The sequence below is a fragment of the Myxocyprinus asiaticus genome, chromosome 39, assembly GCF_019703515.2.
Source record: "Myxocyprinus asiaticus isolate MX2 ecotype Aquarium Trade chromosome 39, UBuf_Myxa_2, whole genome shotgun sequence".
NCBI lineage: Eukaryota > Metazoa > Chordata > Actinopteri > Cypriniformes > Catostomidae > Myxocyprinus > Myxocyprinus asiaticus.
This window is the reverse complement of record NC_059382.1, coordinates 37,267,136-37,293,420: the sequence shown is the minus strand read 5'-3', so window position 1 is coordinate 37,293,420 and position 26,285 is coordinate 37,267,136. Positions and strand designations below refer to the sequence as shown.

The window sequence follows — 26,285 nt, the reverse complement described above, 5'->3', positions numbered from 1 at the left end:
GTCATGACGCACCAGTTGAGATCCACTGCCATAATAATTTCAACAGAGGTTTGAGATACAGTACACACTGTAAGTCACACAAGGCATTTTTCACAATCGTTTACCTTAGCCTTCCGATTCTGACTCATAATTTGTTGATGTAACATGAATAAATGTGTAATATAAATGCCTGTTAATTATTTCTAAGCACTTTCTGAAGTACTTGTTTTGCATGTTTTCTGCAATTAGAGAGAATGCAAAGCAGCCACATTTGCATCTTTTATATCACCAGAGAAGAATTCAGCCAGGCCAAAATCGTCTATTTTTATTTCTCTTTCCTTTTCTCTCTCCTTTTCTGCTTCTCCCCCCGAAGTGACAGGTAGATTAAGGGGCGTGATAGATGCCTCTCTCTATCTCCTCTCTCTCCCTCCCTCTATCTATCATGGGCCCTGCTGTAATTGCGGTTGCGTCTGGCTGGTACTGCAAGCCACCATCCATCTCTTTAATAACAAACAGTCAGGGAAACGGATGGTGCTCGGGCTCTGAGTTAATCTCCATCTGTAAGAAGACCATCAGAAGGAGGTAGAGAAAGAAACAGAGAGGGGGAGAGATTGAGGGAATTGAGGAAGAGAAAGACAGACTCAGCCATGGTTTCTCGAATCTTCAATTCTGTAAAGAAAGAAAGAAAGAAAAAAGAAAGAAAAGAACCACAGAATCAAAATAATAAGAAGAAATTACAATAAAGGGGAAACAGACCCTTGAAAACAAGTAAACAGAGTCTTTCTAGCTATTTAAAAACTGCATTTGTAAATTTTTTGAAGAAAATGTGAGTGGTGCTTGCCTCTGCACAAGTTGCTGCCACAATGCTAGGGCGCTCTGAGTCCTTTTTTATCACGTGGCTATATGGTTGCTAGGGTGTTCTGAATGTTTTTTAGCATAATGCTAGGTGGTTGCTATGTCATTGCTAGTGTCACTGGTGCTACTCGACCCTCCCCGAGTGGGATTCAAACCGGTGATCCCCGGCATGGGAGGTAGACATGCTAGCAAGAGGCTAGAAAAGTCATGGCCTCTAGCATCGGTCGCTAGTGCATCTCTTAAGGCCAGGAGAGTGAGGTTTACACACTGTACAGCCATTACGTACCAGCTGGCTACTGTTACACTAGGTTGTTGTCAGGTTGTTCTGGGTGATTGACAGAACATTGCTATGCGGTTACAGAGGTCTGAGTTGTTTCTAGCACCTTGTTAATTGGTGTTCTGGGTGGTTGCTATAGCATTGCTTGGTAGTTTTTAGGGTGTTCTAAATGTTTTTTAGCACATTGCTAGGTGGTTGCTATGGCATTTCTAGGTGGTTGCCAGGTTGTTCTGGGTGGTTGCCAGAACATTGCTATGCTGTTGCTGAAGTGTTCAGAGTTGTTTCTAGCACATTGCTAGGTGGTGTTCTGGGTGGTTGCTATGGCATTGCTAGGTCAATGTCAGGATGTTCTGGATGGTTGCTAGTAGAGGTCTACACGGGATGGATTTTTCAGACCCGCTCCCACAATGTGTCATATTTGTCTCGCTCCTGTCTGTAAATATCATGTTTTGTCCCACTCCCGCCCGCAAAAGCCTGCAGGTAGAGGTCTATGGGGATTTTTCGGTACCACTCCCGTGACATTCTGTCCTGCTCCTGCCCGCTCCAGTGTCACAGGCTATTTTTACATTATCACACAGGAAATCAGCATGCTGTTTCCAAAAGTTCCGGAACTCTAGGATCGGCGACAGTATGTCGACTCACTGACATGCGACATTTCCCACCAGACATTTTTGCATCGGTTTCAGTGTGTTTACACTCCCATGTGGCTCAACCGGCAGCACTTTGCTTCAGCAGTGTGAGAGACCCACGTTGAAACCAGTAAGAAATCGCGTTTGCTTAATCAGTGTCAAGCATGATTCGGAGGTTGCACTTTTCCCCCTAACATTTCATTTTTACTCTACTAATGTTTAGGTTTAGTTTTGGGTTTGGGTTTGGGGTTGGAGTCCATAAAATATGCATTCCTTTTCACTCTGTTACATCCTGTACAGCAGAAAGGAACTCGATTCACAACTAGCTTTTGGTGACCTCTCCTGGACATAAACATGCCGAAACGCCCTACAACACTTACTGCTTTACCCACTGGGGGCAGTGTTTTATATTTTGGTATATACAGAACAGCATATACCGATTTTTGCTAAAGAAAATTTGACCTCCTCTTTCCGATTTCACTGTGAGATCAGGCTGATTGTTTTTCCAATTCCCACCCGTTAAAAAATATGGAAAAAAAACATTTTTCGTTTCATTGCTTGGACATTTAGCCTCAGAGTGGTACTTTCCGGCGCATGGAGCATGAGGAAGAATTTGTATGAATTAGCCACTAACCCTGCGCCTGTACATCTTTTTTTGCACAGTAGACGAATAACACGAATAACATTCTGTACCTTAAAAACATAAAATATATTTAAGTAACTATTAGTTTATTTTTATATTTTGCGGGAGTCCCGTGAGTCATTTCTTTCTCCCACTCCCCACGCATATATCAGTGTCTTCCCACCCACACCCGCACTCAGTAATCAAAACTTGACTCACACCGCACTGTGTTACGCCGGGTCCCGCAGTAGTCCCGCGTGAGTGAAGGCCTCTAGTTGCCAGAATGTTGCAATGCGGTTGCTAACGTGTTCTTAGTTGATTCTAGCATGTTGCTAGGTGTTGTTCTTGCTGATTGCTATGGCATCGCGATATGGCTGCTTGGGTGTTCTGAATGTTTTTTTGCTAGGTGGTTGCTATGGCATTGCTAGGCCATTGCCAGTTTGTTCTGGGTAGTTGCCAGAACATTGCTATGTGATTGCTACGGTGTTCTGAATGTTTCTAGCACATTGTTAGGTATGTAATAGATTCTGTGTGGTTGCTAGGCAGTTGCTCACAGACCCAAGTCAAGTCTCTTTGATTTTCTGGTCTCCAGATATGGCTTGAAGGAGTCCCTCCTTCAATGAAGTCTATGAGATTTTTTTCAAATGTTTATTGTCTGCCAGGCGAAAATCACCTGATGTTCGTAGCACAACAGCACAGCTTCTAACCCAAAAGTATGAGCAATAGTAATAGTTATGCTTGCCTAAGCAAAAACCACTAATAATATTCACTTATAGAATGCATATACAAGAGTGTTATTTTCTAATAAAAAAAAAATAATATACAGTTTTATTGTACTTTGGAAACTGTGAAACATGTAAAGAAACACATAGTTCAGTGAGAGGGTGAACTCATATATGAAGCAGATAAGAGGCCTGATGGAAAAGATTGAAAGAGGTAAAATAATATTTATGGGTGTCTGCTCAGACGACACAGTAACGGGAGAGTTGCACACTCATAAAAAGCTCTCTCTCTCTTTTACCCACTTCAAGCACTCTCTCTCTCTCCACAGCCCCTCTGCTATAGATGGACTTGCTTCTCTTTGATGCCCCATACTGCGCTGCTACATGCTTGGGTTACGGTGGCCTTTAGAGGTAACGGTCATGTCAGCAGTGTCGACTAGCCTGGGTGGTCAACAAGAGCGACTTTTCTGCACATGTACACCACCAAACAACTTTTCACTATTCAAATACCATGCCTAAAGGCTTTCCTGTATAGCCTCTTATTTCTAATGAGTTTTCCCTTACAAAAGAAGTATTGCGGCACTGTATGATTACCATATTCATATACCATGACGGTACTTCAAAGAATAGCATAGTATTACCAATCTACTTGTCCAAAAACATGGTAATACCATGGTATTACATAGAAATAATAGTACTTTGATAAATACCATGGTACTGAATGATTACTTCATTAATACCATTGTATTTACATGGTACTTCAAGGTACTTGATCAAGAAATTACAATGGTATATGCTACAAACTTTAAAGTTACAAACTTTTTAATTGTCAACTTGTTTCTTACACCAACCTATCGATTTGCTTCAGTCGTGTGGATTCCTTTAATGCTGCCTAAATCTGCCTTTTGGACCGTCAAATAGCCAGCAGCCTGATGGCACCCATTTACATGCATTTTATGGACAAACTGAGCTGAAATCTGCTTATAAAAATCTTCTGCTGAAGAAGGAAAGTCATCCACATCTGGGATGGCTTATAGGTAAGTAAATCATGAGAGGATTTTCATTTTTGGGTGAACTAACCCTTTAATCAATCAGTGAAGGTGTCCAGTAACATGGCATTACTGAGATTAAGTAGTATTCGGCTGGTCATGTGATTCTAACATGGCAGGCACCATGTGTGAACCTTCTCCATGTAGAATATGACTGGAGTCTTCATTTTAATGTGAGTGGTCATGATTTCCTACAAAAATTGCAAAATTACAATTCATGTCTTTAGGAGTTTAACTTTTTTAATGAGAAAAAATTACCCTACACTGTGTAAATAAATGTCAAGTACAAAGAATGCTGTTGTTATAACCTAACTAACACAATAGTAAACATGGACATTTTTAAATAAATCTGAATTTAATGTGGTTATCAAATGTACTTGTCTGAAATACTGATTATATAAAACTATAATGACATAAAGTCTGTAGAAACTGTGTATATGATGTGAGTTTTATTTGTGTGTCTGAATTACGGCTGTCACTTCATGGAGTCTTTTTGGCCCCTGTTGCCTTGACTAGCACAACCCATTCTGGCACTTTGACATTGACTCTCTCAAATCACACACACACACGCACACACACGCACACAGAGATACATTGACAAATGCTCCAGAATAAACATTCACATTTTGTGAGGAAGTGACAAATAGCCACTTAAAACAAATAAAACACACCCCATCACACTAACCTGCTTCACACCACAACACTAATGAGCTTCTTTAAACTGACCTCACTTTCACTCCCACAAACACAGATAACTTTACAAAACACTGACAGCAGTTGCTGACTGATTTGTGCTTTCCAATTGCCAATGGTGATGCCAATATCTAGAGAGCAGGGGAGCAGGGTGGCCAATGGCAGGTACTGTATAATGCTTATAAAATATGATGTAATACACTTAATGTATATTCACTCAAAATTAGACTCAACAATATCTGACAATATACAGTTGATCAAAGTATCAATACTTCTGAAACCGAAGGATCGATGCTCACATGAAAATATTGATACTTAATGTTTTTACTAAACCCCTGATTTTATTACTTATTTAACTATTGTGAGTCATAATATTTAGCAAGTGACACATGCTAAATAAACCATATAAGCAAATAGTACAAATAAATAAATAAATAAATAAATAAAAAATTGGTAGCAGTACTGAAAAATAAATGAAGTGGTATCGCCCATCCTGATGGCCAAATCCAATTATTTGTTCTGGCCAATATCGGCATCAATAGTTAAAAATAAGTTGCTTAAATTATATTATAAACATTTTAAGTATCAGACATTAACAAAACAAACAAATAAACAAACAAAAAATTACCATGTATTTTTAATATTACCATGGTTTTGGGACAGTACCATGGTAATGCCATGATTTTGGGCATACATCGTGGTAATTTGGAGGTATTTTTTAATGTAGGCCTATTAAAAATAATGGCAGGCTATATGGTTATCATTTCATGGTAAATATCAAAGTCTTACCATTAGTTACCATCACTGTATCATGGTACCGCCACAGTACTTGTGTATGTAAGGCGATATAACTGATCGTATTTGTAACTTGAAATGCATTTAGTGTGCGCATGAAAGACATGACAACACATTACAAGTGGAAATAAAGAGCGCATTCAAAGGGCGTTGCTCCACTGACCGCTTTTACGTTCTCTGTTGTTCCGCTATTAATGCATTTATTTAGCTATGATCATCACTGTTGGTCAGTGGCCTCCCGTGGTGTTGAAAGGCCGCAGATCGCCTGATCCTCAGACTCGCTTATGTCATGCCGCCCGCCGCCCACCGAGCGCGTCAGTTCGGCCGCGGTGCGCTGGAGAGCATCGCGGTGATTGAAGTCTTGACCGCCTGTTGAGGGCTTGCCCAGCGGGAGAACAGTTCGGGGGACGTGTGGAATAATTATTATGTTATTTAAGGGTAATTTACAACACAAGACCACGTTTGGTAGCAGGTTCCTCTGAATGATTGTTATGCTATTTGGTACATATTTAAAGGCCATTGTTTTTTCTCACATCACTCACATTTCTATCTATGTTTGATAGTCTATTTAATAGCTATATTTCTTTATTTCAGCTATACTGACACAGTAAAACAATCACAACATACAAAACAATTTATAAAAACAGAACAGATATTGCATTTAATAAATTGTATAGCCACATATACAGAATGTATATATATATATATATATATATATATATATATATATATATATATATATATATATATATATATATATATATAAACATGTGACAACTTGCCCCCACCTTGTCTTAATCCTAGTGTGGTTTTATTGTGTCTATGTGTTTAATAAAGAGCTAATATTAAAATATGATGACATTGGAATTTTAGTTTTGAGGATAGAATTCACCAAAAAATTCCTAATTAGAGACAGTTCTGAACCAGCCGCTAGACTATGGTTTTACACTTGTGACATCTTTCCAGTGTGACAACTAGCCCCAGTCTACCCTGTAACTGGTTCAAAGACAGTCATAAATAAGACAAACATATTGCTGTAATTTGCACTGCAATTAAAACAATCACATGATAATAGGGCTGTTATTTATTATAGTATGTCGTTAGAAAACTGCAATTAGTGATTTATCAACTGATTGCATTCTTTGTTAGGCCTAATTTATTTTATGCTTTCTACCACAATAAGTAACCTATTAATCTGGGTCAGTAGTGGCCTCAAAAAGTATTTTGACACTTATTGTAAGACACAAACTTAAACATATTAATGTCTTTCCATTAGATAACAAAATATCAAACCAAACGACATTTATTTTAAAAGAAAGATAGCACATTTTTCAAGAATTTTATTTATTATTTATTTTATTTTGTATTTGTTTATACATCTGTAAGGTTTTATCCCTCCTAATGTCTTAGGGTCATTTTTGACCCGGGACAGGTAAAGCATAATTTTTTTGTACTGGAACCAAATGTAGTTTCTTTGTCAAGACCATAAAAAAAAAAAAAAAAAAAAAAATGCAGCTTTATATAGATTTTTTGTACATACACAAATCAAATTTGACCTAAAAATATTTAAAATGTTCTCAAATATAGCCTCTAGCCCCTATACTGTTCTCTATCCCCTCACCTGCTCCACTGGGTTCTGCATCTTTTACAAAAATTGCATGCGCTCCTCTTAAACTGGTTTGTGCACACATGCACATGTATCCCCTCCCACACACACACACACACACACACACACACAAACAAAAATATACAATTTTTTTATAGTTTTGAACAAGTAATATGTTAGTAAATAAGTTTACTAACATGATTTTATATAGGGTACAATGGGACTAAAGGCCCCCCAATTGTAAAAGGCCACTGGATGTTATTTTCCATAAAAACGTTAGATAGCAGAAATAATTGTTACAGCACCTTCCTAAACCCCTGTAATATTGCAACAAATTGTTTGTCATCAGTGGGAAGGGATGGATTTGTTGCAGTGGACATGCATAGTTGGCCCATTTTGACTGCTGGAAAAGTCAATATAGCTTAATTTGTGAAAGAAGCATGTGCTAAAACTGTAATTGTACACTGGGCATTTTATGTTATCTCTGCTATATTATAACAATTTCTGATTTATTCTGCTTTCAGAAAATCTAAAAAGTTATTGAAAGAACTGAAAACAGACATCCTTTGCCAATGTTTGCCAAGTTTTTAAACAGCTTTTTTTAATACTTGAAACATGTTTCTCCATTGTACACCCCCCCCCCCCCCTTTTTTTTGGCTTTGTACACTAATAAAGAATTTATGCATTTTGGGTGGTTTGGTAGACATTCTGTAAAAAAAAAAACAACAACAACAAAAAAAAACAAAAAAAACAAAGTAGCCTATTTTTTGGATTTCTGGTTGTCAAAGATAATAGAACATGTCCATATATGTGATGTGATGAACTTTACCTGTAGTTTGGACACCTGTGTGAACTTGAGGGGAACTGACTTTATTTATCGATTTAAATCATGAAGAGTAGTTGCAAATGTCTTAGAAAAGTGCAGCTCTGAGAAAGTGAAGTGCAGATGCCACTTGGCTTGATATTTTGTAATCTAATGCAATGACATCCATAAATTTTAAGTGTGGTTTAAGTGTTCAAATATCTTTGGAGCCACTATACTGTACAGTAGCTAATCTGGTGGTTTTGTGGTATATGATGTAACTTTGATATGATTCAGTAGTGGTGGTGAGTTCGCATATGTGTCTGCAATCCAGACACCACTGGACATTAGTCCTATAATTCAGAAAACACTCAGTGATAGCTATTGCAGTGGAATAGCGGCGATAAAAAAATGTGTGAACAATGCCTGCCTGTGTGTGTGTGTGTGTGTGTGTGTGTGTGTGTGTGTGTGTGTGTGTGCGCGCGCGCGCGCGCGCCTCTCAGATAAAACGAAAGGCTTCGCGTTTGTAATGCGCGAGAGTGTGTGTGTGATAAGGAGGTGGGGAGTGAGAGACCCCATCGTGTTTTGACCCCCTAAACAACTCCCAGTCTCCGTCGCTCTCTCTCTCTCTCTCTCTCTCTGGTTTAAAGCTCCATCGCTCATTGTGGAGAGACTCATTTGAGCCCGACGCGTCGCTTCATGGACATCGATAGAACGGATAGGACGCGACATCATCTCGGACGCACCGCTAACGTTGGATACTCGGCCCGGTCCACGCTGCTGCTGCTACACTCTTACTAAGGTGGGGTATCTTCACACATTCTCATCATATGTTCATGTATCCCACATATAACCCAGATTTCCATGGATATAATAATGCAGTGTTGGATATGCATTTCTCAGCCAGGAAATGCACTCTGGAAGAGAAGCACAGAGTTATGCTGTTATTTTGCGGGCTACTTTTAAAGTGAAAAGCAATGGATTGTAGGCTACTTCTCTCATATGTGAATGCTTGCATTTATGATGTCCCAAAACCTCGAAGCCTAAATGAGTTTGAGCCAGAATATATATGAAAATGCTTTCACGACATTCTCATATTTCACTGCTGTTTTATGTTTTAGTTGTGGAGAGTGTCTCATCAGCCGGTGCGGTGTGTGTTGTCTTCCGTAAGTGAGAGTGTGAACTCGGCTTCCGTATCGCATGGAGAAGAGGGTAGGTCGGTCCTGTTTTCCGTTCTTTTCCAGGTCAATTTCATGATATGTTAATGCAAAGGATAACTATAACCAAACCTAACTATATGGAGCTTATGTAGCTGTCTACAATCTGAAAAGTTCATTTCTTTTTTTGCAATTGCTCGATTTTTGGGCAATACTTCTTAATAACTTCCATTACTAAGTCATTGCTAACATTACAGAATGCTTAATAGATCATTAGTTTGAAATGTCATTAAAATTTGATTCATTAAGCCTATTTTCATATAGCTACATTCATATTTGAATATCTATCAAATTAAACATTTGTATTAATGACGTATCGATTCAAGTTATTATAAAGTGGTAACATTTATTTCTATCTGGCTATGTCTACATTTTTATCATAAACAATAAGAATGCAAGGTTTTGTGTATACTGTATTTTGCAAAGCATTTATGTACTGCGCTTACAGAAATAATGTCCTGAATGCACACTCGTATAAGGAGAGGGTCTTTTATCAATATTAAAATCAATTACATATTTAAACGCAATAAAGAGCAAACATTATGGTGTCGTAAAGTAGCACACAGGCCCTGGAAAGCTTGATGAAGTCAGTAAGTAGGTCAACTTTTGTGCTACACTGAGCGGGCAAATGAAGTGTCTTCAAACATAGGATAGTTTTATCAAAAATCTGTTCTGTCTCAAATCATCTTTTATATCTCTCCCTGCAATATGTGTCCTCATTATGAGTGAAAGGATCAAAGAAATTCACTGACACTGATTGCTGTTTTTTTTTTTTTTGCCAATGCAAACCTGTTAAATTCACGCTTTTAGTGGGTTGTTTTGATCTTTTTTTTCCCCCAAAAGAAAAACTGACTGTATTGATTAATAATCTAAGTTGGTAAAACCCACAAAATAGCTACAAAATGTGTTGTGCATTTAAAAAAAAAATAGTTTTTAATTATTACACACACCCACACACACACACACACACACACACACACACTCACTCACACACGCATGCATATATATATATAAATCACTGATCAGCCACAACATTAAAACCACTGACAGGTGAAGTGAATAACATTTATTATCTCATTACAATGGCATCTGTCAAGGGGTGGGTTATATTAGGCAGCAAGTGAACAGTCAGTTCTTGAATATCATGTGTTGGAAGCAGGAGAAATGGGCAAGCGTAAGGATCTGAGCGACTTTGACAAGGGCGAAATTGTGATGGCTAGACGACTGGGTCAGAGCATCTCCAAAACGGCAGGTCTTGTGGGGTGTATGCATCCGGTATGCAGTGGTTAGTACCTACCAAAAGTGGTCCAAGGAAGGACAACTGGTAAACCGGTGACAAGATCATGGGCTCCCAAGGCTCATTGTTGTGCGTGGGGAGCGAAGGGGCTAGCCTGTCTGGTCTGATCTCACAGAAGAGCTACTGTAGCACAAATTGCTGAAAAACTTAATGCTGGCCATGATTGAAAGGTGTCAAAACACACAGTGCAGCTGCGTATGGGGCTGCATAGCCGCAGAGTGCCCATGCTAACCACTGTCCACCGTTGAAAGCGCTTACAATGGGCACGTGAGTGTCAGAACTGGACCATGGAGCAGTGGAAGAAGGTGGCCTGGTCTGATGAATCACATTTTCTTCTAGATCATATGGATGGCCGGGTGCGAGTGCATTGTTTACCTGGGGAAGAGATGGCAGCAGGTTACACCATGGGAAGAAGGCAGGCCGGCAGGGGCAGTGTGGTGCTCTGGGCAATGTTCTGCTGGGAAACCTTGGGTCCTGACATTCACGTGGATGTTACTTTGACATGTACCATCTACCTAAAGATTGTTGCAGACCACGTACACCCCTTCATGGCAACGGTATTCCCTGATGGCAGTGGCCACTTTCAGCAGAATAATGCACCCTGCCACACTGCAAAAATTGTTCAGGAATGGTTTGAGGAACATGACAAAGAGTTCAAGGTGTTGACTTGGCCTTCAAATTCCCCAGGTCTCAATCCGATTGAGCATCTATGAGATGTGCTGGACCAACAAGTCCGATCCATGGAGCCCCCACCTCGCAACTTATAGGACTTTAAGGATCTGCTGCTAACGTCTTGGTGCCAAATACCACAGGACACCTTCAGAGGTCTTGTGGAGTCCATGCCTCGATGGGTCAGAGCTGTTTTGGTGGCATGAGGGGGACCTACATGATATTAGGCAGGTGGTTTTAATGTTGTGGCTGATCGGTGTGTGTGTGTGTGTGTATATATATATATATATATATATATATATATATATATATATATATATATATATATATAAATTAGGTGTCATGGTAACACTTTACAATAAGGTTCCATTTGATAACATTATAATATTAGTTAACACGAACTAACAATGAACAAAAAAACAGCATTTATTAATCTTATTGAATGTTAATTTCAACATATATACATAACATTGTTAACAGTAAAAGTTGTATATGTTAACATTAGATGATGCACTACGAACTATGAACTAACAATGAACAATTGTATTTTTGTAAACTAACATTAACAAAGATTTATACATGCTGTAAAAGTATATAGTTCATTGTTAATTCTAAACAAATGGAATCTTAGTGTAAAGTGTTACCGGTATCATGTACTAATAATGAACTACGATTATTACAGCAATTATTAATCTTGGTTAATTTTCATTTCTAAATATGCTATTGTTTATTGTTCATGTTAGTTCATAATGCATTAACAAATGTTAACATATACAACTTTTACTGTTAACAATGTATTAGTATATGTTGAAATTAACATTACCCAACATTAAAGTGCAGAAAAAGTATTGTTCATTGTTAGTTCTTGTTAACTGTGTAGTTAATTAACATTAACAAATGGAACCTTATTGTAAAGTGTTACCATTAAATATCATATGCTATGGTGCAGCATATATGTGCATAAAACTGCTAATGTTTTGCCAGTAAACGGTACCTAAATAGTTGGATTACCTTTCATTTATAACATTTTCAATCATTATATTCAGAAATATCATGAAACTACGATTTATATATTTTCATATAGATTCATTATTGAAAGCTCATGAACCACTGATCTGTTAAGATTTATATCATGTTTGTTACCAACTATTCAAGTACTGATTACCAGCAGTACATCAGATTCAGGGACTTCAGTGCTTTGCGTGTTTTTTCAAAAGCTGGATCCCATTTACTTCAGTAATGATAATTACTGTGACTTTATTAGACTTTAAATTCCATCTTTGCCCATATTTGATGCCCAAGCCTGTTATGTGTAATTCATTTTATAATAGTTTATTTGACAAATGATATGCTTTTCATAACACTACTTTCATTTAACTTATTTTAAGGAGTACTAGCACATCAAACGTGAGATGCTTTTTCATTTTGTGACCTCAAAATGAAGCCATATGAAAATAAATCTGGTGTTGAGCTAATGCCCTGAAAAAGCCACATTTTGTTATATAGAGAAAGCTAAACAAAAAACGTTTGCACACTACAGAAAAGCCTGATTATTTGCTGATGCGTACATGTGGCCTCTTTTTCTCTTATTAGAAATGTACTGTGCAGAGGTGGCTTATAGAATTTGTGATTATTAAGAATTCCACAGCACTTCCATCACAATAATAGGCCAGCAATTATTGGAAAAAGCTCAAAGAAAGTTTATGGACATAAAAAAAAGACATTTCTCTGACAGTATACACAATGGTGACCTATTGGGTTTTTCTTTCTCATTTATGATGATGTCGTTTTGCTGATCATATCTCTGACTACTGCAAAGTGAGCATTTCAAGATCGGCATGTGATTAATCAGAACGTTGACTATGAAACCATCGAATTAGGATAAATGAAGGCGGGATGACATTATGTATTTGTGTACTGGGGCTGTAAGTTATAAAACCGACGCTGGAGATGGAACGTTTGTTCTTTGGAGTTTATGTCCCTGGGTAAATGTTGCTTGGCACTCTGAAAAATTGCACATCAAAGGCTCCCCGCAACCAGTGTTTATTGAGGAGGAGAGACAATTAGCAGCGAATTCAAACATCTTTTCTGCCTCTCTCTCTCTCGCGTACTTAACATGCTAGTTCAAATTTGCAACACGCTGTCAATCCCATATACACTTATAATAATAAACCATTACAAGGAGGGGAAAGAAAAGGAGGGGCAAGTCAAAATTAATTTTTGTGTAAATCAATATTATGCCACAAATGCTGTCGATTGAGCTTAACTTGTATTGAACCCAGAATATTCCTTTAACATCACTGAATCAACTCGAAACAAAACTAATTTGAAGGGTTAGATGACATATTAGGATATTGAAAAAGTAAAGTAGGGCGGGACTTCATTTTATCCATCAGCATTTGATTGGATCGTGGAAAGTGATCTTCATATGACAGTTGGGTGGAGGGGTGGGGATGAAAAATAAGGGCTTGGTGATGTCAGGAAAGTCATTTTAGGGGTGGAGCGAGTTATTACATTTTATTTAAAGATTACAAAAACATTTTTTGGGGGGGGAATAATATGCACCGATTAATTGTGCATGATAAAAGCAGAAGCGTGCAGTTAAAGAAAGTAAATTGGGTCATTTTTTATTTCATGTTGACTTTCAGAGCTCAAGATCCTCTCTCTTTCTCTCTGTATTTCAGTATGAGGAGTTGGTGCAGTACCCAGGCTCTGACATCATGCCTGTGGGAGGTTACGGGGACGCCATGAGGTCACTACCTCCGCCACACTATGGCCACACTGTGCCTGACTCGCTCAAACACCACAGGGATCTGATCTATGGGTGAGAGTCTGGTTATTATAACCATCTGTTAATGCCACAAAACATGTGAATGAACTGTAGGTGTATGCGTGTGTGCCAATATATGCTGCATTGAGATTCTCCTGGGAAGTTCTGACTTATATGTAATTGATTTTGATCTGAATAAAATAGACACATTGTGTAAAAACCAAGGCAAGTTACCGGCAGGGATATTTGATGCTTTATCGATGTATTTTACTATTCTCATGCTGCCACAGAGAATGATGGGAAATGTAATTTTATCACACAAGAGCATCACATCCTAAACTGGCTAAATGAGTGAAATACTGGGGAACACTTTACATAAACGATCTCTTTGTTAAGGGTTTATTAATGAAAAATAGCTAATTTACAAATGCATTATAAATCACTGATATGCTGTTGTAACAACATAAATAAAAAGGGCGACTTTCATGCAATACATGCCAAATAGTGATCCATTTGACCTTACATGTTATAAATGCTTCATAACACTTATTCAAGATTAGCAACCTATGAAAATGTACCTTAATGTAAAGTAGACACAAATAAGGAATTTATTAATGAAATGCCAATATTAGAAACTTGTGTACATAAAGTTTTATGGTTATCAGTCTTTATGTTTATGCTGTGAATGGACACGAAGACCTGAAAAGTGTTTTATGTTGTATTTTTATGTTAAATATTTATATTTAATATTTAAACTTTATTGCTATTCTTTATTATCAAAACACAAAATGTGTAAACTAAATTGTACAGTCAGCATTCACAATTTGCATTAATCCAAAAATGAAAATTCTGTCATTATTTACTTACCTGCATGTCATTCCAAAACTGTATGGTGTTTTTTTTTTCTTGGAGCACAGAAGCAGACATTTTTGATGAATATTAATGCCGCACTTGCCATATAACGACAGTTCATATTGACAAGGACAAAAAACACCGTAAAAGTAGTCCATACTACTCCTGCACTATATTCTAAGTCTTCTGAAACCATTCAGTAGATTTGTGTGAGTAATAGACCTTGCTATTCACTGAAAATCTGACTGTAATCAGACTACTTTTATGTATTTTTGTACTTTTTGTACTTTTGTATTCTGTATGTCCCCCTTTTTGGAAATTAACAGACAGAATTGTCATTCTTGGATGAACTATTCTTTTTATTATTACTAATAGCAACTTGCCCCTGCCTCTATTCTTTAATTGACATGCCCCCTAAAAAACACCAAAAAATCCTACTGGTTTCCCACTGGCAATTATGACATTGTGATGCTGTTTATGTACGTTCATCTTGTAATTACGATTAGTGGTTGATCGATATGGGGTTTTCAATGGCCGATGCCGATATCTAGAGGGCAGGATGTCTGAAGGCCGATATAATGCAGATAAACATAATATAATTTAACAACAGCAAAATCAGATGTACCAATTAGTTTCTAAAGAGAAACATATACTTTATGCAATATTTACTAAAAAAAAACAAAACATTGAAAACAGAAAGTGTTGACTGTCCATTGACAAATCTATCGGTAGATTTTGGAACTGACACAAGGGAAAGTTAAAACTTCTGTTAATTGTCTAAGCAGACACGGTTGTCGGTAGATGCCGATAATCTCAAAATAGCCAAATATCGGCCTGGCCAATATATCGGTTTATCACTATTTACAATCATATGAAATCTGACGACTTCCAGTAGAGGTTGACTGATTTTGGCAATACCGATAACTAAGGTGGTGGGAAAAGCTAATAACCCATTCATCGGTCGATAGTTTTTAAAATCGATTTATTGAATGTATTTTCTTAGTCTCTCCTTACTGTGATGCACACAGACACAGAGGCTACATGAGTCCAAACTGAATGAAATATGCAAAACCGATGTATCAGTCGACCTGTTATTTAAAGGTAGCATCCATGTACTTGCATTGTTGTCTTACTATGCATGTGTGTGTTTATATGCAGTCATCCTCTGTTTCCACTCCTGGCGCTGGTGTTTGAGAAATGTGAACTTGCCACCTGCTCGCCACGAGACTCCGCCTCCATGTCAAACCTTTCCCACCTTACCGGCATGACCAATCACAGCGACGTCTGCTCCTCTGAATCATTCAATGATGACATCGCAGCCTTCGCCAAACAAGTGAGTAACTCGAAGCAATCACATTTTCACATTAGAGAAGTACCAGCAGATTGCAGACCATTACTCAATGATTTTTCGTTACTTAATGATTTTTTCGTTCATGCGTTTAGATTCGATCTGAGAAACCCATCTTTTCATCAAATCCAGAACTGGATAATCTGGTGAGACGTAAATACGCTGTTGGATAAATAATTGCATGCAATTTTGCAAGGATCTCGTCATTGTTTACAGAATGAATGATGTGTTGTATCCATGTGTAACCGTACTGTCTCTTTATACAGATGATCCAGGCCATTCAAGTACTACGGTTTCATCTATTAGAGCTAGAAAAGGTATTTTTGTCTCATTTATTACATTATGTGTGTTTTTAAACTGTGTTATTACTGTGGTGATACCATGGTACAGTTATGTACCTCAGTGAACCTGACATCTTCTCTCTTCTCTTCTGTAATAGGTTCATGACCTCTGTGATAATTTCTGTCACCGCTACATCACGTGCCTGAAGGGCAAGATGCCCACTGATTTAGTGCTGGAAGACAGAGAGGGCGGATCCAAATTGAACATGGAGGATTTCACTGGTTCTTGCACAAATCTGTCAGAACAAGTGAGTCAGTTGAAATTTAACATGCACATCAGGGTGCCAAAGGAATTGTTTTTAACTCACAGAGTGCATGTGTCTGACTGTGGCTCTCTCTTCTTATCTAGAATCCGTCTTGGTTGCGAGACCCGGATGACTGTGTGTCGACCCCCTCAGGCACCCCCAGCGCATCCTGTGGTCTCACGTCACATAGCATAGAGAACTGCAGCGATGCAGGTAATGACATTTAAAACTTTTACATTCAGTGGTTGTGTTCGGAATGTTAGCATATTGCATAGTAAATCGTATGTGCAGTCTGATCAAATAATGAGTCAAGAAGATCTTAAAAATCAATCATACTTACTAGAAAAAGTATGAGTAGGATGGTAGTTGGTAGTATGTTATTCCGAATAGAACTCATAACAAAATGCCAGAGTGACTTCCATTGAATCTCAACCTCATGTGGAAGCAAGATAAGATATTTTATCATGCTTGTGTGTTTTGCTGTGCCAGGTGATGGATTGGACGGAAGTGTGGCATCTCCAAGCACAGGAGAAGAAGACGAAACGGACAGAGATAGACGAAACAACAAGAAAAGAGGGATTTTTCCCAAAGTTGCAACAAACATTATGAGAGCTTGGCTCTTCCAGCACCTATCGGTGAGAGAGAAAGACCAACTGAGATACATTTGACTTGATAGTGTGTTCAGGTTGAGAGAAACAGTAGGCTTTTGGCATTTAAAATGGGCAGCAGAAAGAATGAATTATAGGAAACGGAGTTTGAAGAAAGATAAGGGACAACAGGAGAAAAATAGGAAAGGAAAGAATTTGGAAGAAGTATATTTTGAGAGAAAATGAAAGACTTTATTGACCATCTCAAGTTAGTGTCTGGTTAATATTGCATAGCTGAGCGCAGCTGAAATCAGCAAAGCCTGTGCAGATACAGTAATGAGCGTATGGTAATTACACACTAATGACACTGCTGTAATTACAAATGAAAGAATATCCAGAAGTCACTAAAAATAAAGAGGACCACAGCTGTGCGGGTAATGAAGGGACTGGAGGGAAAAAAAGAATCATATCATGTATTAAAGATAGATGTGTCATTTCATAATGATTCGAGACTATTCTCTAGTTAGTGTACTAAACTAGAAAGTAGATCCTCAGACTACCTGAGACATGCAAAGTGTGACCTATAACAAGTGTTGGGGAGTGTTATCTAGTTTTTTTTTTTTTGCTGTTGAAGTTTATGTTTCGTCCCGTCATAGTTTGCATGCAACGGCAATACCCCTGTCCTTTTTTTGAATTAATAAAAAATGTGTATACTTCTATTAAAGTATGACATCATATCATTTGAGCATGATTTCTATAAATCATATACTTTTATAAATAAGTGTAAATATAATATAAATAGAACAGTAATGCATGTAATTTATATGAAAATGTAACTCCGGGACTATGGTGTAAATAATAATAATTAAAAAAAATAGTTAATTTTTTGTTACTTTCAAAAAGTAATACGATTATGTAACGTGTTACTCCCTAACACTGCCTATAACAATTATTGATATTGAGAGACATTTATTTATCACATAAGACATGACTAGACATCACTAGCAGAGATCTTGATCATGGCTTACACTGAAAAAAGTGGATCTATTTCTACTTGATCTAGCCCATAAAAATTACTTTTGTAATTTTTCAAGTAAATTTAGTTAGATTAAATAACATCTTTGAATGTAATGAAACCAGTTAATTAAGATGTTACCACATGAAGCTATACCCTTAGAGGACAGAGAGGGATATTTTTTTCGGAAAAATAAATAAATAAATACAAATCGCAATAAGTTTTACGTTCACCAGCAATAGTTTGCGTACCTCTCAAAAGTTTTGCGTTCCCTAGCAATAGTTTTGTTCCCTTGCAATAATGTTTGCGTTCCCTCACGATAGTTTTGCATTCCCTCTCAACAGTTTTGTGTTCCCTCGCAATAAGTTTTGCGTTCCCTAACGATAGTTTTCGTCACTCACAATAGTTTTGCATTCCCTCGTAACAGTCTTGCTTTCCTTCGCAGTAGTTTTGCATTCCCTTGAAATAAGTTTTGTGTTCAGTCGCAATAGTTTTGTGTTCCCTCGCAATAAGTTTTGCTTTACCAAGCAATAGTTTGCGTCAGTTTTGCGTTCCCTCACAATAGTTTTACATTCCCTAGCAATAGTTTGCATCCCTCGCAATAAGTTTTGCGTTCCCTCTCAATAGATTTGCGTTCCCTCTCAATAGATTTGCGTTCCTGCCTCAATAGTTTTGCGTTCCCTTTCAATAATGTTTGCGTTCCCTCGCGATAGTTTTTCATTCTCTTGCGATAGTAATAAGTTTTGCACTCCCTCGCAATAGTTTTGCTTTCCATAGCAATAGTTTGCATCCCTTGCAATACGTTTTGCGCTCCCTCTCAATAGATTTGCGCTCCCTCGCAATAGTTTTGCATTCCCTCTCAATAGTTTTGTGTTTCCTCGCAATAGGTTTTGCGTTCCCTAGCAATAGTTTGCGTTCCCTTGCAATTAGTTTTGCGTTCCCTTGTCAGAGTTTGCATTCCCAAGAAATAAGTTTTGCATTCCCTAGCAATAATTTGCATCCCTCGCAATAAGTTTTGTGCTCCCTCACAATAATTTTGCGTTCCCTCTCAATAGTTTTGTGTTCCGTCGTTATAGTTTTTCATTCCCTTGCAATAGTTTTGTGTTCCCTCGCAATAATTTTGTTCCCTGGCAATAGTTTGCATCCCTCACAATAAGTTTTGCATTCCCTAGCAATAGTTTGCATTCTCTTGCAATTAGTTTTGTGTTCTGTCGCAATAGTTTTGCGTTGCCTCTCAATAGTTTTGCATTCCCTAGCAATAGTTTGCATCCCTCATAATACGTTTTTCACTCCCTCTCAATAGTTTTGCTTTCCCTCTCAATAGTTTTGCGTTCTCCCTCAATAGTTTGCATCCCTCATAATACGTTTTTCACTCCCTCTCAATAGTTTTGCTTTCCCTCTCAATAGTTTTGCGTTCTCCCTCAATAGTTTGCATCCCTCGTAATATTGTAAGTTTTGTGCTCCCTAGCAATAGTTTGCGTTCCCTTGCAGTTAGTTTTGCATTCCCTTGTCATAGTTTTGTGTTCCCTAGCAATACATTTTGCATTCCCTAGCAATAGTTTTGCGTTCCCTAGCAATAGTTTGCGTTCCCTGGCAATAAGTTTTGCATTCCCTAACAATAGTTTGCATTCTCTTGCAATTAGTTTTGCATTCCCTCGCAATAGTTTTGCGTTCCCTATCAATAGTTTTGCGTTCCCTATCAATAGTTTTGCATTCCCTAGCATAGTTTGCATCCCTCGTAATAAGTTTTGCACTCCGTCGCAATAGTTTTGCTTTCCCACTCAATAGTTTTGCATTCCCTAGCAATAGTTTGCGTTCCCTTGCAATTCGTTTTGCGTTCCCTCGCCATACTTTTGCATTCCCTCGCAATAGTTTGCATCCCTTGTAATAAGTTTTGGGCTCCCTCGCCATAGTTTTGCATTCCCTCTCAATAGATTTGCGTTCCCTCGCAATAAGTTTTATGTTCCCTAGCAATAGTTTGCGTTCCCTTGCAATTCGTTTTGCGTTCCCTCGCCATAGTTTTGCGTTCCCTCGAAATAATTTTTGCATTCTCTAGCAAAAGTTTGCATCTCTCGTAATACGTTTTGCACTCCCTCTCAATAGTTTTGCATTCCCTCTCAATAGTTTGCGTTCCCTCTAAATAATTTTTGCGTTCCCTAGCAATAGTTTGCTTTCCCTTGCAATTCGTTTTGCATTTTCTTGCCATAGTTTTGCGTTCCCTCACAATAAGTATTCCGTTCCCTAGCAATAATTTGCATCCCTCACAATAAATTTTGTGCTCCTTTGCAATAGTTTTGCGTTCCCTTGCAATAAGTTTTGCGTTCCCTAGCAATAATTTGCATCCCTCACAGTAAATTTTGCGCTCCCTCGCAATAGTTTTGCATTCCCTGGAAATAAGTTTTACATTTCCTAGCAATAGTTTTGCATTCCCTAGCAATAGTTTGAGTTTCCTTGCAATTAGTTTGCGTTCCCTTGCAATAGTTTTGCGTTCCATTGCAATAGAGTGCGTTCCCTTGGAATAGTTTGTGTTCCCTTGAAATTAGTTTTGCGTTCCCTCGCCATAGTTTTGCATTCCCTCTCAAAGGTTTTGCGTTCTGTGGAAATAAGTTTTGCATTTCCTAGCAATAGTTTGCGTTCCCTCGAAATAAGTTTTACGTTCCCTAGCAATAGTTTGCATTCCCTTGTAATTCGTTTTGCGTTCCCTCGCCATAGTTTTGCATTCCCTCTCAATAGTTTTGCGTTCCCCCGCAATACCTTTTGGGTTCCCTCGCAATAGTTTGAGTTCCCTTGGAATAGTTTGTGTTCCCTTGAAATTCGTTTTGCGTTCCCTCACCATAGTTTTTCATTCCCTCTCAATAGTTTTGCGTTCCCTGGAAATAAGTTTTGTGTTCCCTAGCAATAGTTTGCATTCCCTTGAAATTAATTTTGCTTTCCCTCACCATAATTTTGCCTTCCCTCGCAATAGTAGTTTTGCGTTCTCTAGCAATAGTTTGCATCCCTCACAATATGTTTTGCGTTCCATCACAATAGATTTGTAGTACAGTTACAAAATGTATTGCGAGGGAAGGGAAATTTTTTTGTGAGTGAATGCAAAGCTATTGTGTGGGAAAGAAAAACTATTTCAGAAAAATGTCCATCCTGGTGCTCTAAGGGGCTCGATATGAACTTGTTTTTTAGGTTACCTCACAAAACATTTTTACTATATACTTACTTAACAATACTTTAAAATTATTTACAGAAAGTAGTAAACATGTTCATTGTGTAATTGCATAAAATTGGACCATTTATTATAGAATGACTAGCATACCTTTGCATTAATATCCTTATTTGTCTTCTCTCAGCATCCATACCCCTCTGAAGAACAGAAAAAACAGCTCTCCCAAGACACAGGTCTCACCATACTGCAGGTCAACAACTGGTTAGTCTTTAATCTATAAGAAACATTTGCCAGTTTCAATACACTACACAGCTACACTTACCTAATCAATTATCAGCAACATTAGTTAATAAAGAATTAATTATTAGATCTATATTTTTTTCATTTTTATCATTTTGTCATTTTTGGAAAAATTAACTAAAAGGATTCTGAACTCTTAAGCTGTGTTAATTTACTGTCTTAATAAGATATCAGAAAAAATCACACTTTCTTAAGTTCATGGCAGAGTCTAACTCTGTATCATTTAAATATTCTTATTTTATTGTCATTAATAATACTTTTTAGAAAAAAAATTATATTTCTTAAAAATATTTTGTCCCTGTTTTCCTCATTGTATGCTTTCTCTTGCTGTCTTCACTAAGGTTTATAAATGCCAGGCGCAGAATAGTCCAGCCAATGATCGACCAAACAAATCACTCAGGTGAAATATGTGTGTCTGTTTATCTGTGGCTTGTTTTGCATTTTTATTTTGTATTGTATGAAAATCCAGGGCTCTATGCAGTAAATAACATGTGTGTTCTTGTGTTTCCTCAGGCCAGGGTGCTCCGTACAGTCCAGAGGGGGCGGCTCTTGGAGGTTATGGCTTAGATGCTCAGTCTCATTTAGGTCTTAGGACATCAGGTGGGAACCGTTACTATACACTACTACTTAATATACCAAACGCACTCCTATGAGGAACTACTATTAACTATAATCCCATGAAACATTTTGAATGACATAATCGAATTAAAAACAATGGAAGAATATAAAACTATTGATGTAAGTTGCTGATTGTAAGAACAGACACAATATACAGTATTTCAAGCTTATTGCCAAATATTCAGATATATGCAAATATATCAGTAGTTTGAGAGCATAGGAAGACTCGAGTGTGTATCATGGGAGCGGTTGAAGTATAGGTCTCTGCAGAACAGTAATAGGTGTTTCTCAATCTGTGGACTTTTTTAAAGCGGGATAGGCCTTTTTCAACTATCCAGTGAAAGTAGGGAATCTCAGTGTTGTAAGCAAATCGTGAAAATGCCCACTCATTGGAAAATGCCCATTTTGTTCTGCAAAGAGACAATTCTCGAGCGTTTGGTCATTGCAGAGCTCTTTTTATGCACTTTGTTCACCAAGATTTTCTGATTATGAGTTGTGTAGTTCTTTAAAAAAGAAGGTAGGTGTCCGCACACTGAAATTAAAGCTTCAAACTTTTATTACAATTAAGCAACTTTTCCAACCAGTTAGGTCTTCATCAAGCACAATCCCCACCTTGAATGAAGCACAACTTTTATAGACACAGGTGATGACAATATCGACTGATTAGCTGCTCACAGGAGATCATGTGACAAGTAAAAAACATTTGAAAAAATCAATGCATTTGAACTTAAAATCTTCAATCCACACAAAACATTTGTAAAAGCATATCTCTATTTTAGACACATTTTATAAACTATAAACTTTACAAACTATACATGTATCTTTTAAGATGTGTGATAAGTTAGTAAAAACTGTAAGTGCGCATAATAAAATCCACACCTATGCTCATACAACAATAGGCATATGTGTACAAAATGTATAACATTTTTATTTTTTATATTTAATTTTTTAATATACTGTATAAAAACATCAAAGACAAAAACATTCGTATTTTTTTGTCCTGCACCTGAGCCCAACTTTTGGATGTGCACACCTATTTGACATTTTTTTTGTGTAGTTCTTCACCAAGAATTCTGCTATTAAACACGATTAAATGATTTAAGTCGAAATAATGCGGACTAATGGCTTAAGCAGAAGAGTTTTTGTCGATTAACAACCTCAGAGCTCATGGTACATCGGTCTTTAAATTTTAATAAGTTGTCGTCAAAAATACATTTGCCTATGGAGAAAATTAATGGAAGTTGAACTTCTGGCTGTGACTTTTCACAAGTCTTTTTTTTTTTTTTTACATGAGAGATTCTAAGTATTTCAGTTGATTGTAAATTATCATATGGTTACATTACAGACTTGACGTCACTTATGTCACCTTGAATGACTACCATAGTTACAAAAGTTTCTTTAAGTGTTTTTTAAAGTTGGAGTATTTTTAACTGGATTTTTTTAACTTGCCGTCCTAGAAACGCAATGCTCGTGGCAAGAGATGCAACACAACGGCCAATTGCATCTGTCTGAATGTGTATATCTGACCTCACTAGTAGTTTTTTGGACTAATTGGCTACTGCTCTTTAAAACGTTACCATAGCGACGGTTTGGTGGTGTGCGAACATTACCTTTGCAAGACTGGACTGTCTCTATTTGTTGTCTCTTATTCACTCTCTCTCTCTTGTTCTCTGTTGTCAGGTCTTCAGGGAATGCTGTCTCTGCCCACAGATTACCCCGGAGCCCTTCTGGCCCAGCCAGGGTATTCCCACCCGGGGCCGTCCCTGCACCCATACCCTGGCCCCCACACTACCATGCTGCTCCACCCACCACCCCACGCCCACCCTGCTGAACCCCTCATAGCACAAGGCCTTGACATACATGCCCACTGAGACCAGAGCAGGGCAGAGAAGGTGCTGAAAGTGGGCCGGAGCGGTATATTGTAAATTGACTTTGCAGTACCTGCAGAGCCTGTCACCCTCAGCAAACTTTCAGGGCTCCAGCCCGGTGGACACAATGACTCTGAGAATGTCTTAAATGCAATGACGTGTACGAAAATGTCCTTTTTATGCACTCAATTCTGTGCAACGTGACTGTATGCAAAGCCTGAAAGACTTGTTACATTCCTTAGCCATTTATCGGCATTTATTGCTAATTAACTCTTCCTCACAATGATTTAAATGGATGAATCTCATGAAGAACTTGTCCAGGTCATTTTTCAGTCCAAAATCAACAGAACAAAATGAGAAATTATATTTTGCAAGAAAATTAAGGCTATTTTTAGGACCTGCATGAGTTTTTGCATTGTGACATCGGTTTTATTGGTAAAAATGTCCTTAAAAAAATGATTGCTGTAAAACAATGTTTCGTACTTTTTAAATGGACTTCACAATTTTATATCTTTTTTTTTTTCTTTCTTTCTTTGCATTAGAGGGAGTTTTAAATGGGCTTAATGCCACAGTGGTCTTAAAGAAGGCTTCATTTTCTTCATGCAAAATATAATTTCTTATTTTTTCATTATTTCTTGGCAGTTTTAGTGAGATTCTCCCAGATGCACTGTACTGAAGACATTGATCATCTAGTCTTAGCTGCAACATTGCTATGTTCGACTGAATATACACAAGTCTTCCTATGGCCTTGGGGTGAGCAGACATCTCCCTGACTCTAACGTTAAGGCCTTCATCATAGCCTTTCTTGCCTTGACTCAGAAAACCCTCCTGAGGAGCATAAACTGAAGACAGCGTATACCTCCTCGGTCAGGACTCTCAAGAAGTCCTGAAAAAGTCTTCTGAGATGAATGATTACACCAAATCCTCATAATTTAACTGGGTGAATATCAGGAAACCATTCAAGAACATGTCCGGGTCATATTTCACCCCAAAATCATTGTGACGTTATTTTCACAACAATTAAGTACATTTCTGCAAAGAATATCATCCTCACAACTCTAATGTGACAAATATTATTAAATTAGAAGTCATTTAAATGGTAAAGTATTAATTTATCATGGGGGTATTTGTTGTTCTGCCTTTGAATTGTACTGATTTAAATAATAATAAAAAAAATATAAAAATTACTTTGAGGCTAATGAGAATAATCACTGATAATATCGAGAATTACAATAAATAAATAAAACTTTCAGATGCATTATGCTAATGAGAATTAAGAGGTGCTTAATTGTCATGAAAATAATGTCACAATGATCTCACAAATAGTCTCAATTTTCAGTAAACAAATGTAACTATTTTTCTTTAGATTTTGTGGCGAAATGTGACCCAGACATGTTTTCATGAGATTCACTGCTAAACTTTTGAACACGGTCAATAAAATGTAGAAAGTTGATTTGTGGCATACTGTAGAGCGTCTTTACCAGACGTCTTTGTCTTCTAACTGAGGGTAATGCAAGTTTCATTCAGTTCTTCTTATCATAAATCAGTCTCACTCTTAGCGTTACGCATTATTTAATTTAAATTTTATGTTAAATCTATTTTTGTATTTATCTGTGTCAGAGACTGGGCTACTCCAAAATATTAAAGTTAAAATAATCTGAGTGCCACTTTTTGTGATCTCTCAATTTGATATAGAAGCGAATATGTTCTTCAGTTCTTTGAAGTTTATGAGAATGTTTATCTGCCGAGAGGCACGTTTTTGCTTTGCTCTAAAGGACCTGACTCACATTACCATCAATCCTCACACAGTACCAATGTAAGAAAGAATGCCAGCCTGAATATCTTATGAAATTTCTTACTACGCTTTCTGGAGATTTGTTGGAAAGTAATGGACTTGAAAACTTGAGCTCTTTTCTCTCATTCTTCTTTCTGCGTCAACAATGTACTACACGATTGTTGATCATGTGCTCAT

The 26,285-nt window shown here is 37.5% G+C and overlaps 1 protein-coding gene across 2 annotated transcripts; it reads left to right on the top strand.

The window, feature by feature from the left end:
* The first annotated feature begins 8,585 nt into the window (after nucleotides 1-8,585).
* Nucleotides 8,586-25,766, top strand: LOC127429501 (homeobox protein meis3-B-like). 2 transcript variants are annotated; one of them, XM_051678542.1, is made up of 13 exons: nucleotides 8,586-8,831; nucleotides 9,151-9,241; nucleotides 13,897-14,036; nucleotides 15,993-16,167; nucleotides 16,278-16,328; nucleotides 16,449-16,499; nucleotides 16,622-16,771; nucleotides 16,873-16,981; nucleotides 17,258-17,403; nucleotides 21,712-21,788; nucleotides 22,169-22,227; nucleotides 22,341-22,427; nucleotides 24,126-25,766. In XM_051678542.1, exons 2-13 carry the CDS (start codon nucleotides 9,230-9,232, stop codon nucleotides 24,314-24,316), a joined length of 1,248 nt encoding a protein of 415 aa, XP_051534502.1. In that variant the 5' UTR covers nucleotides 8,586-8,831; nucleotides 9,151-9,229; the 3' UTR covers nucleotides 24,317-25,766. The 2 variants fall into 2 exon arrangements, with proteins under 2 accessions (XP_051534502.1, XP_051534503.1); XM_051678543.1 differs by lacking the exon at nucleotides 8,586-8,831 and having other exon boundaries at nucleotides 9,185-9,245.
* The last annotated feature ends 519 nt before the right edge of the window (nucleotides 25,767-26,285 follow it).